Source organism: Oncorhynchus mykiss, chromosome 29, assembly GCF_057628025.1.
Source record: "Oncorhynchus mykiss isolate SJ-2025 chromosome 29, ASM5762802v1, whole genome shotgun sequence".
Taxonomy (NCBI): domain Eukaryota; kingdom Metazoa; phylum Chordata; class Actinopteri; order Salmoniformes; family Salmonidae; genus Oncorhynchus; species Oncorhynchus mykiss.
The window spans coordinates 6,550,465-6,564,312 of NC_143050.1; the positions used below are offsets into that span (position 1 = coordinate 6,550,465).

General features: G+C 40.6%; 1 protein-coding gene across 2 annotated transcripts in view; it reads left to right on the top strand.

Moving 5' to 3' along the window:
- Positions 1-3,169: 3,169 nt before the first annotated feature.
- Positions 3,170-13,848, top strand: part of LOC110510270 (uncharacterized) — a 28,052-nt gene continuing 17,373 nt past the window's right edge. Inside the window, exons 1-3 of one of the 2 annotated variants that reach the window (XM_021591658.3) lie at positions 3,170-3,311; positions 9,495-9,547; positions 10,299-10,364. In XM_021591658.3, coding sequence (XP_021447333.3) covers positions 3,289-3,311; positions 9,495-9,547; positions 10,299-10,364 — 142 coding nt within the window. In that variant the 5' untranslated portion in view covers positions 3,170-3,288. The remainder of the gene's footprint in view (positions 3,312-9,494; positions 9,548-10,298; positions 10,365-13,848) is intronic. The other variant, XM_036967386.2, reaches the window with a different exon arrangement.

Here is a 13,848-nt window from a genome sequence, read left to right on the forward strand (position 1 = left end):
AGGTGTTGTAGTTAGAGAGAACTGGTGTTGACACCATCAGGATAGGTCTGTAGGTGTTGTAGTTAGAGAGAACTGATGTTGACACCATCAGGATAGGTCTGTAGGTGTTGTAGTTAGAGTGAACTGATGTTGACACCATCAGGATAGGACTGTAGATGTTGTAGTTAGAGAGAACTGATGTTGACACCATCAGGATAGGTCTGTAGATGTTGTAGTTAGAGAGAACTGATGTTGACACCATCAGGATAGGTCTGTAGGTGTTGTAGTTAGAGAGAACTGATGTTGACACCATCAGGATAGGTCTGTAGGTGTTGTAGTTAGAGAGAACTGATGTTGACACCATCAGGATAAGTCTGTAGGTGTTGTAGTGAGAGAACTGATGTTGACACCATCAGGATAGGTCTGTAGGTGTTGTAGTTAGAGAGAACTGATGTTGACACCATCAGGATAGGTCTGTAGGTGTTGTAGTTAGAGAGAACTGATGTTGACACCATCAGGATAGGTCTGTAGGTGTTGTAGTTAGAGAGAACTGATGTTGACACCATCAGGATAGGTCTGTAGGTGTTGTAGTTAGAGAGAACTGATGTTGACACCATCAGGATAGGTCTGTAGATGTTGTAGTTAGAGAGAACTGATGTTGACACCATCAGGATAGGTCTGTAGGTGTTGTAGTTAGAGAGAACTGATGTTGACACCATCAGGATAGGTCTGTAGGTGTTGTAGTTAGAGAGAACTGGTGTTGACACCATCAGGATAGGTCTGTAGGTGTTGTAGTTAGAGAGAACTGATGTTGACACCATCAGGATAGGTCTGTAGGTGTTGTAGTTAGAGAGAACTGATGTTGACACCATCAGGATAGGTCTGTAGGTGTTGTAGTTAGAGAGAACTGATGTTGACACCATCAGGATAGGTCTGTAGGTGTTGTAGTTAGAGAGAACTGATGTTGACACCATCAGGATAGGTCTGTAGGTGTTGTAGTTAGAGAGAACTGATGTTGACACCATCAGGATAGGTCTGTAGGTGTTGTAGTTAGAGAGAACTGATGTTGACACCATCAGGATAGGTCTGTAGGTGTTGTAGTTAGAGAGAACTGATGTTGACACCATCAGGATAGGTCTGTAGATGTTGTAGTTAGAGAGAACTGATGTTGACACCATCAGGATAGGTCTGTAGGTGTTGTAGTTAGAGACAACTGATGTTGACACCATCAGGATAGGTCTGTAGGTGTTGTAGTTAGAGAGAACTGATGTTGACACCATCAGGATAGGTCTGTAGGTGTTGTAGTTAGAGAGAACTGATGTTGACACCATCAGGATAGGTCTGTAGGTGTTGTAGTTAGAGAGAACTGATGTTGACACCATCAGGATAGGTCTGTAGATGTTGTAGTTAGAGAGAACTGATGTTGACACCATCAGGATAGGTCTGTAGGTGTTGTAGTTAGAGAGAACTGATGTTGACACCATCAGGATAGGTCTGTAGGTGTTGTAGTTAGAGAGAACTGATGTTGACACCATCAGGATAGGTCTGTAGGTGTTGTAGTTAGAGAGAACTGATGTTGACACCATCAGGATAGGTCTGTAGATGTTGTAGTTAGAGAGAACTGATGTTGACAACATCAGGATAGGTCTGTAGGTGTTGTAGTTAGAGAGAACTGATGTTGACACCATCAGGATAGGTCTGTAGGTGTTGTAGTTAGAGAGAACTGATGTTGACACCATCAGGATAGGTCTGTAGGTGTTGTAGTTCGAGAGAACTGATGTTGACACCATCAGGATAGGTCTGTAGGTGTTGTAGTTAGAGAGAACTGATGTTGACATCATCAGGATAGGTCTGTCGGTGTTGTAGTTAGAGAGAACTGATGTTGACACCATCAGGATAGGTCTGTAGGTGTTGTAGTTAGAGAGAACTGATGTTGACACCATCAGGATAGGTCTGTCGGTGTTGTAGTTAGAGAGAACTGATGTTGACACCATCAGGATAGGTCTGTAGGTGTTGTAGTTAGAGAGAACTGATGTTGACACCATCAGGATAGGTCTGTAGGTGTTGTAGTTAGAGAGAACTGATGTTGACACCATCAGGATAGGTCTGTCGGTGTTGTAGTTAGAGAGAACTGATGTTGACACCATCAGGATAGGTCTGTAGGTGTTGTAGTTAGAGAGAACTGATGTTGACACCATCAGGATAGGTCTGTAGGTGTTGTAGTTAGAGAGAACTGATGTTGACACCATCAGGATAGGTCTGTAGGTGTTGTAGTTAGAGAGAACTGATGTTGACACCATCAGGATAGGTCTGTAGGTGTTGTAGTTAGAGAGAACTGATGTTGACACCATCAGGATAGGTCTGTAGGTGTTGTAGTTAGAGAGAACCGATGTTGACACCATCAGGATAGGTCTGTAGGTGTTGTAGTTAGAGCGAACGGATTAAAGATGTTTGTTATGCATGATCTTCATCCTGAAAACAACATGATTAACTGTGTTTTTAGTGTATTGTTCCTGCATATGCTCTGGTATTACATCCTCTTGCTAGGACCCCCTCCCAAAAGAGATTTCTGACCTCAAGGGTGTTTTCCTGCTTTTTACAGCATCCATTATTTATATCTCATTGAAGTTAGGTCTATTTATTTAGAGGTTATCTTTTGGGGCGTTCAAATTCTGTCAGAGTTATCGGAAGTTTGGCATTTCCGACTGTGAAGATTCACTTGAACGACCCTCCAAGTTATAATTAACTAAACTTTTTTACTGAGTTGCAGAGTTGTCACGTTTCAATCTTTCACCTTATCAACCAAAAAAATACAACTAATCTTAAGTTTGAGTACCCCATCAGTTCTAATGTTTGGTTGTGCTGGTCACCTCCTTCCACTTACCAGACATACTGTGAAGTATCAACATTTTAAAAAATGTTTTTTTTTTTAACCTTTATTTAACTAGGCAAGTCAGTTAAGAACAAATTCTTACTTACAACGACAGCCTACCGGGGAACAGTGGGTTAACTGCCTTGTTCAGGGGTAGAAAGACAGATTTTTACCTTGTCAGCTCAGGGATTCGATCTAGCAACCTTTTGGTTACTGGCCCAACGCTCTAATCACTAGGCTACCTGCCGCCTCCACACTCTAACCACTAGGCTACCTGCCGCCTCTACGCTCTAACCACTAGGCTAACTGCCGCCCCATTTACTTTATAAATGGCCCTGGATACCAGAACCAAAACCTGCCCAGGGTAACAGAATCGACAGCTTCTCCATTATAATTGAGGGTGAAATATTTTGGACAGAAACATTCCTTTCGTGAGGATGTTGAGGTATTGGACACCACGGTAGGTTCTACCATTAACTTGGACTTTAATTGCTTATGGATATTGTGTATCTTATGTATGAATTGTTTCATATATTCAGATAGTTAAGCATCCTTTTATCGTAGAATTGTAAACATAATACTCTAATACTGAATTAGCATAACTGTATGGTAAAGTATTTCATACTGAATTAGCATAACTGTATGGTAAAGTATTTCATACTGAATTAGCATAACTGTATGGTAAAGTATTTCATACTGAATTAGCATAACTGTATGGCAAAGTATTTCATACTGAATTAGCATAACTGTATGGTAAAGTATTTCATACTGAATTAGCATAACTGTATGGTAAAGTATTTCATACTGAATTAGCATAACTGTATGGTAAAGTATTTCATACTGAATTAGCATAACTGTATGGTAAAGTATTTCATACTGAATTAGCATAACTGTATGGTAAAGTATTTCATACTGAATTAGCATAACTGTATGGTAAAGTATTTCATACTGAATTAGCATAACTGTATGGTAAAGTATTTCATACTGAATTAGCATAACTGTATGGTAAAGTATTTCATACTGAATTAGCATAACTGTATGGTAAAGTATTTCATACTGAATTAGCATAACTGTATGGTAAAGTATTTCATACTGAATTAGCATAACTGTATGGCAAAGTATTTCATACTGAATTAGCATAACTGTATGGTAAAGTATTTCATACTGAATTAGCATAACTGTATGGTAAAGTATTTCATACTGAATTAGCATAACTGTATGGTAAAGTATTTCATACTGAATTAGCATAACTGTATGGTAAAGTATTTCATACTGAATTAGCATAACTGTATGGTAAAGTATTTCATACTGAATTAGCATAACTGTATGGTAAAGTATTTCATACTGAATTAGCATAATTTCTTTGTAAACTCTTTAATACTGAATTAGTTGCACTCTACTGTACACTTAGTTATTTTTATCGCTTTGGTGCAATTTTCACAAGTACGAGGTACATTTTCACAACTCTTACAGCAGACAATCTCAAAGGCAGTTGTTTTAAAACTCCAAAGCACATTTTCAATTGACTAAAGTACAACACACATAATAGTTTGTCACTTTATCACCAAACTTAAATCGGGGCTTCATCTAGAAATACACGTTTCACATTGTAAGACATGTAATGCTCACATTACTTTTAATATGATTCTCTTCTCTTGTCTTAAAATACATTTGGCTCTGACTGCTTTTAAACAGTTGGTAACTTATAGATTTTACATGTCGACTCGTTTGTCTTATGCATTTTTTTGACAACTACATAATGAAAATGTAAAGTCTGCAAAGTAGAAACATTATGACTATGATACATGGTGCATTTGGAAAGTATTCAGACCCCACATTTTGTTACGTTACATTACAGCCGTATTCTAAAATTTATAAAAATAAATCCCTCATCAATCTACACACAATACCTTATAATGACATCACAATACCCCATAATGACATCACAATACCCCATAATGACATCCCAATACCCCATAATGACATCACAATACCCCATAATGACATCACAATACCCCATAATGACATCACAATACCGCATAATGACATCACAATACCCCATAATGACATCACAATACCCCATAATGACATCACAATACCCCATAATGACAAAGCAAAAACAGGTTTTTAGACATTTTTGCAAATGTGTTCATAAGTATTCAGACCCTTTACTCGGTACTTTGTTGAAGCACCTTTGGTAGCGATTACAGCCTTGAGTCTTGTACTGTATTGCATATGTATTGTATATGTACTGTATGTAACAAATCAAATTGTATTGGTCGTGTAGAAAGATTAGCAGAAGTTACAGCAGGTGCAGTGCAGGGGTGCAACTTTGGTTTTAGAAGGGGGGGGGGGGACATAACTTGGGGGTGGATCTGGGGGGGTCCCCCATTTTTGGGGGGGCATCTAAAGCTAATTTCCTGCATTTCTACACAATCTAATATGACCCTTCTAGCCGTAGAACAACATGAAGTAAGCAAAAATGCCCACAGTCACAAGCTAGGTAAGAGATCATTATTACATATGTTTAAGTGATTGATAAGACTGAACTAGATCCATGATTAATTCAATAATCAATACTGCTTTGCAACTTAAACCAATAGCCTAACAAATGAACAACTCTTTCAAATAAAGTCAAATAACGTTTGTCTTTATTAAGACATCCTCAAATGTCAGCCCGAGCCGCCTGCACGCCCGAGCCGCCTGCACGCCCGAGCCGCCTGCACGCCCAAGCCGCCTGCACGCCCAAGCCGCCTGCACGCCCAACCCGCACTAGTCTGGTCAATAACTCAACTCTCTCCCCAACACAACTTCCTTCCTATCTTTTTTTTTAAATAATGTCTGAAAGTTGCGCCCCTGAGTTTGGGGATTGTGATTTTTTTTTTTTTTTGAACCAAATCGGTCCCCAGAGAAAGAAGGCCATGCCTTGCTGGTCGCTTGGCACAAACGAGTTTAAGAAAGGCTGGTATAGGGGATGCATTTCTTTCTTGTTTTGGACTTTCTGTATTATTTGTGCATTGGTATTGTATTGTAATGGTATTAAATTACTGGTCTGTAGGAGCTAGAAACAGAAGCATGACACTGCACCAGGGGCAGGGCAGGACAGGACAGGACAGGGCAGGGCAGGGCAGGGCAGGGCAGGGCAGGGCAGGACAGGGCAGGGCAGGGCAGGGCAGGGCAGGGCAGGGCAGGACAGGACAGGACAGGGCAGGGCAGGGCAGGGCAGGGCAGGGCAGGGCAGGGCAGGACCCCCCCCCCCCCCAGTTGTATCATTGCACTGTGATACAAAACGTGGTGTGATTTAGGACTGCACAGACACCACAGAGCGTGCAGACAGGCTGTGGGAAGGCAAAGCTTCTGAAAGGCTGGTGTATAGGACGAGCACGGGAGTATAGGACGAGCACGGGTGTATAGGACGAGAACGGGTGTATAGGTTGAGCACGGGTGTATAGGACGAGCACGGGTGTATAGGACGAGCACGGGTGTATAGGACGAGCACAGGAGTATAGGACGAGCACGGGAGAGATGAACACAGAAAGCTGCTGTCTGTGTTTCATTTTTTTCTCTGAGTTGTAACAACAAGCGTAGCAGAAACTGACTACTATTTAGTTGACTGATCTAGCTGTCAAGGTAACTGCTGTTTGACAGAAGAAAAGCAATATTTATTCCCAGCGCTGAGCTAGTAGTGTAACTGACATCAAATCTCCCCCAAAATTGTCACATGCGCCAAATACAACAGGTGTAGTAGACCTTACAGTGAAATGCTGAATACAACAGGTGTAGTAGACCTTACAGTGAAATGCTGAATACAACAGGTGTAGGTATACCTTACAGTGAAATGCTGAATACAACAGGTGTAGTAGACCTTACAGTGAAATGCTGAATACAACAGGTGTAGTAGACCTTACAGTGAAATGCTGAATACAACAGGTGTAGGTAGACCTTACAGTGAACTGCTGAATACAACAGGTGTAGTAGACCTTACAGTGAAATGTTGAATACAACAGGTGTAGTAGACCTTACAGTGAAATGCTGAAAACAACAGGTGTAGTAGACCTTACAGTGAAATGCTGAATACAACAGGTGTAGTAGACCTTACAGTGAAATGCTGAATACAACAGGTGTAGTAGACCTTACAGTGAAATGCTGAATACAACAGGTGTAGGTAGACCTTACAGTGAAATGCTGAATACAACAGGTGTAGTAGACCTTACAGTGAAATGCTGAATACAACAGGTGTAGTAGACCTTACAGTGAAATGCTGAATACAACAGGTGTAGGTATACCTTACAGTGAAATGCTGAATACAACAGGTGTAGTAGACCTTACAGTGAAATGCTGAATACAACAGGTGTAGTAGACCTTACAGTGAAATGCTGAATACAACAGGTGTAGGTAGACCTTACAGTGAACTGCTGAATACAACAGGTGTAGTAGACCTTACAGTGAAATGCTGAATACAACAGGTGTAGTAGACCTTACAGTGAAATGCTGAACACAACAGGTGTAGGTAGACCTTACAGTGAAATGCTGAATACAACAGGTGTAGTAGACCTTACAGTGAAATGCTGAATACAACAGGTGTAGGTAGACCTTACAGTGAAATGCTGAATACAACAGGTGTAGTAGACCTTACAGTGAAATGCTGAATACAACAGGTGTAGTAGACCTTACAGTGAAATGCTGAATACAACAGGTGTAGGTATACCTTACAGTGAAATGCTGAATACAACAGGTGTAGTAGACCTTACAGTGAAATGCTGAATACAACAGGTGTAGTAGACCTTACAGTGAAATGCTGAATACAACAGGTGTAGGTAGACCTTACAGTGAACTGCTGAATACAACAGGTGTAGTAGACCTTACAGTGAAATGCTGAATACAACAGGTGTAGTAGACCTTACAGTGAAATGCTGAATACAACAGGTGTAGGTAGACCTTACAGTGAAATGCTGAATACAACAGGTGTAGGTAGACCTTACAGTGAACTGCTGAATACAACAGGTGTAGTAGACCTTACAGTGAAATGCTGAATACAACAGGTGTAGTAGACCTTACAGTGAAATGCTGAATACAACAGGTGTAGGTAGACCTTACAGTGAACTGCTGAATACAACAGGTGTAGTAGACCTTACAGTGAAATGCTGAATACAACCGGTGTAGTAGACCTTACAGTGAAATGCTGACTTACAAGCACTTATCCAACAATGCAGTTTTAAGAAAAATAAGTGTTAAGTAAAAAATGGATAAAGTAAAGAATGTAAAATAAAAGTAACAAGTAATTAAAGAGCAGCAGTGAAATAACAGTAGCGAGGCTATATACAAGGATACCGGTACAGAGTTAATGTTCGGGGGGGGGGGGGGGGGTTGATTAGCAGTTCAGGAGTCTTATGACTTGGGGGTAGCAGCTGTTAATGGTCCTAGACTTGGCGCTCCGGAACCACTTGCCGTGCGGTAGCAGAGAGAACAGTCTATGACTCGGGTGGCTTTTTGCCTCAATCACACTAGACCTGAATGAAACGATGAAACCAGCGGCCAAACCAATGTGGACCAACAATATTCTGACATTTTTAAGAGCCATCTGAGATTTTAATAGTCACTATATCAATGTAACGTTATTGATCTGTCAGTTTCCTTGGCAAGTTCCCTACTTTTCACACTGAGATGGTATAAACGGCTCGACAAGCTTCATTGTCGTGGTGCACAGTCAGTACATCATGCTATGCTTCTGGTGGCCGTTCACGTGCCGTTTTCCTCACACAGCCCACCAGCCCTTCTCCCGACTGGCGACACTAAAGCTGCCAGTCGAAAGCAAGACGCTTTTCGTAACTATTAAGTAGTAGATTCCCAAAATGCCCAATTAAAACGGTCATTAAGCTGGAATTGTGTAGTAATGTAAATATAAATTATCTGTTCACCATTAGGCATGTCCCCAAACTCTGTTCATCACTAGTCAAATTACAGCATCACTAACTAACTTCAGTTACTATTCATGTATCATCAGTACTAACTTAAGTTACTATTCATGTGTCATCAGTAGTGACTTAAGTTACTGTTCATGTAAATGTAGTAAATACCTAGGGAAACAAGGTATTATTGAGAAGAACTTGTAAGGTAGTGATGAATACTGTTGTTTTTCTTCATGAGGTTGTGGCGATATACTGCCATCTGGTGGCCTTTAGAAATAATTGCATAACTACTAACTACTACAAATTGATGATCCTTGAAAATACATATTAATGCTTGAAAAATAACTTGAAAGTCCTTGAATTTGACTTGCCACTGTCTGTACGAACCCGGTTTATTTACTCTGTGGAGCAAACATTGGATAAGCAAGAAGCTTTAAAGATGTAAACTATTTTAAGGCAGTCTGACAAACTTGTTAAGTTGATTTCCAAATTGTATCAAGGGTTGATAGAGGCTTTTCCCGATGGCACAAACCATGTCAAACTAAAACGTGAGGACAAACAATGAAAAATGGTGTTGAACGTCAGACTGCCTGCATTAGAAGTGATACCAGTTTGGAGTTTTGTACTAAGAGTTTTGAAAATTCACCACAGAGTACCAAAGAAATTAAAAGAAACAGTAAAATTGTGAGATTTTGTATTCATGTGTGTGTTTGTGTGTTGTTTTTCTCCCCTAGTACACAGATGAGAGGAATAGAGAGACTCATCTTCCTGTTTTGGCTGCTGCAAGGTATGGCCTGTGCTTGGTCCTCGCTTTGATATACTTTGCTTATTGTTTTCACACTTAAACATGCAAGGCAAACATACTTTTTGAGTGACTACCTCATCTCTGTACCCCAATTATCTTTAAGGTCCCTCAGTCGAGCAGTGCATTTCAAACATAGATTCAACGACAAACACCAGGGAGGTTTTCCAATGCCTCACATAGAAGGGTACCTTTTGGCAGAAGGGTAAAAAATAAATAAAAAAGCAGACATTTAATATTTTTTTGTCCTCAATACAAAGTGTTATGTTTGGGGCAAATGCAAATACACAAAAAAGGGCAATGGTGACATCACTGAGGACCTTTAAGGTTGCAGTGACACATCCATAACCAGGTTGCATACCAGAGAGAATACTATAGGCATCAAGAAAAGCCAGTCGATTGATTATTGACAAGTTTTTCCAACACTTTTGATAAACAGGGCAAAATAGAAATAGGCCTTTTATAGTTAAGATCGGCTTGATCGATTAACGATTTTCTTTAAATAAAGGACTAATCGAACAGAAGTAGCAATGGAGAAAATACTACTATTTATACCTGTAGAAGCAGGTAAACATTCCTGTCAATATAATTGTACACACACACACACACACACAGGGATGCAGTTCTGTTGATTGATTTGACACCAGTTAAGTTACCTCATTTCAGATACGATGGTGGTTTTCTTCATTACAACTAACCCTCTTCCCAGCCGTAATAGTGATTATCTTTGTTCCAGTTGTCCTCTTCATTGATGGGGTGGAAGAGGCAGACAATGAGATAGACCATAGTGCAGACTCGGATGGTGAGTACAAAGCATAGAGATGTCCAAGAGAACCAGAGCAAACATTTGATACCTTAACACAGTTAAGTTGTCTTAGCCACATTTGATACCTTAACACAGTTAAGTTGTCTTAGCCACGTTGGATCCCTTAACACAGTTAAGTTGTCTTAGCCACGTTTGATACCTTAACACGGTTAAGTTGTCTTAGCCACGTTGAATCCCTTAACACAGTTAAGTTTTCTTAGCCACGTTTGATACCTTAACACGGTTAAGTTGTCTTAGCCACGTTGGATCCCTTAACACAGTTAAGTTGTCTTAGCCACGTTTGATACCTTAACACGGTTAAGTTGTCTTAGCCACGTTGGATCCCTTAACATTGTTTAGGTTTCTTAGCTGCCTTTGATACCTTAACATGGTTTACTTGTCTTAGAAGCATTTGATATCTTAAAAGGGTTACAGTTGTATTAACAACATGATCTACTTTATTTATATAACCCCGTTCTATATTTCTTCTTTATTTTATCAACTTGTATTTATTATATTGCTGCATTACTCTCTCATGTCCACTGTTATTGTACTTTTGTTATTTACATTTTATTCTTGTCTATCTTCATTTTGTATTTGTGTAGAAACATGTTGTGTCTTTATATTTCTACCTTTCATTGTTTGATAAAAACATTTGTAAGACATGCTGTATTCACGTGTTACGTTTGTTTAAAGATGGATTAGAACAAGGTGCAGCGTCGTAGGCATTTTCCTTTCATTAAATGACACCGAAAAAAACAACAAAATACAAAAACTGAAGGTAAAGTTCTGCAGGGCAAAACAGCAACTATGCAAAAACAAAATCCCACAATCTAAGGTGGGAAAAAAGGCTGTCTAAGTATGATCCCCAGTCAGAGACAACGATAGACAGCTGCCTCTGATTGGGAACCACACTAGGACAACAAAGAAATAGAAACATAGATTTGCGCACCCAAGTCACACCCTGATCTAACCAAATGGAGAATAAACAAGGCTCTCTAAGGTCAGGGCGTGACAGTTCCTCAGCCTGCCCGCTCTGCAGCGCTCTCAACGCCAACACCTCTCTCCGGAATCTTTTGGCGAGTTCCTCACTGGTTCTGGTTCACCCCTCGGGTCCGCCAACCATCCGTGTGAACCCCCAAAAAAAATTTGGGGGCTGCATCTCGGTCTTCCGTCGTGGTTGCGAACCCCGGAGTCGTCATTGATCATCTTTCGCTGCCTCCGTCTGCTTCCATGGCAGGGTCTTGTCCCCTCCCCTTTCTCCCGGGCCCAGGATCCCTGCTCTTCCTGGTCACGCTGCTTGGTCCTTTGGTGGTGGGATCTTCTGTTACGTTTGTTTAAAGATGGATTAGAACAAGGTGCAGCGTCGTAGGCGTACATTTTCCTTTCATTAAATGACACCTTTAAAAACAACAAAATACAAAAACTGAAGGTAAAGTTCTGCAGGGCAAAACAGCAACTATGCAAAAACAAAATCCCACAATCTAAGGTGGGAAAAAAAGGCTGTCTAAGTATGATTCCCAATCAGAGACAACGATAGACAGCTGCCTCTGATTGGGAACCACACTAGGACAACAAAGAAATAGAAACATAGATGTGCCCACCCAAGTCACACCCTGATCTAACCAAATGGAGAATAAACAAGGCTCTCTAAGGTCAGGGCGTGACATCACGGGAATGGATCATCCTGACCTAACCAAATGGAGAATAAACAAGGCTCTCTAAGGTCAGGGCATGACATCACGGGAATGGATCGTCCTGACCTAACCAAATAGAGAATAAACAAGGCTCTCTAAGGTCAGGGCGTGACATCACGGGAATGGATCGTCCTGACCTAACCAAATAGAGAATAAACAAGGCTCTCTAAGTTCAGGGCGTGACATCACAGGAATGGATCGTCCTGACCTAACCAAATAGAGAACAAACAAGGCTCTCTAAGGTCAGGGCCTGACATCACGGGAATGGATCGTCCTGACCTAACCAAATAGAGAATAAACAAGGCTCTCTAAGGTCAGGGCGTGACATCACGGGAATGGATCGTCCTGACCTAACCAAATAGAGAATAAACAAGGCTCTCTAAGTTCAGGGCGTGACATCACAGGAATGGATCGTCCTGACCTAACCAAATAGAGAACAAACAAGGCTCTCTAAGGTCAGGGCCTGACATCACGGGAATGGATCGTCCTGACCTAACCAAATAGAGAATAAACAAGGCTCTCTAAGGTCAGGGCGTGACATCACAGGAAAGGATCATCTGAGAGAGAAGTTACTGTTTGTCAGACAGCACTGACCGATGAAATGGTATAACTTTCAATGACATTTTTTTATGGTGTCGGATCAATGAGTTCCAGGGTCAACACCCTTCTAGGGGGGTCAATGGGCACGCGCACCCTATGGAGACTAAAACATGATTTTGCTTTGAAATACAATTATCTGAGGTCCCTTAGTCAAATACAGATTCAACAACATACACCAGGATGTTTTCCCAATTCCTTGCAAAGAAGGATACCTATTAAATATCCTACGAAGAATGGTGAAGATTCTATTACACATGGTGTATGAAAGCACAAAGGCACTACAATGATACCGGTGTCCTTCCTAACTAAGTTGCCGGAGAGGAAGGAAACCGCTCAATGATTTCACCATGAGACCAACAGTTTAAAACAAGACACTAAACTATTATTGCAAAACATGTGGTCAAGCACTTAACTTCAGAATAAAAAATAAGAAACAGAATGGAACTAAGCACAGGCAAAATCCTAGAGAAATAATTGTTTCAGTCTGCTTTCCACCAGACACTGGTAAATGAATTCACCTTTCAGCAGGGAGATGACCAAATCTACACTTGAGTGGGCTTACCAAGAAGACAGTGAATGTTCCTGAGTGGCAGAGTTACTTGAAAGTCTATGGCAAGACCTGAAGAAGGATGTCTGGCAAGGATCAACAAACAATTTGACAGAGCTTAAAGAGTTTTGATGTAAATGTTGCTCAATTGAGGTGTGGAAAGAGACTTCCCCAGTAAGACTCACAGCTGTAATCACTACCAAAGGTGCTTCTACAGGGGGGTAGGAATACTTATGTAAATGACATATTTCTGTATTTAATTTTCAATAAATGTTCTAACATTCATAAAAACATGTTTTTACTTTGCAATCATGGGGCAATCATGGGGTGTGTAGACCGGTGAGGGGGCAAAAAATATTTAATCAATTTTGAATTTTGGCCGTAACACAACAAAATGTGGAGTAAGTCAAAGGCTATGAATACGTTTTGAAGGCAGTGTATGTAGGAAAAGTGCTGTAAATTTCTAAACGGCTCACCCGGTATGGATAAAAATACCATCAAATCATAGCTGACAGTCTTGCACTTTAACCTCATAGTCATTGTATCATTTCAAATCCAATGTGCTGAAGTACAGAGACAAAACAACAACATATGTCACTGTCCCAAAACTTTTGGAGCTCACTGTACATGAAATGTG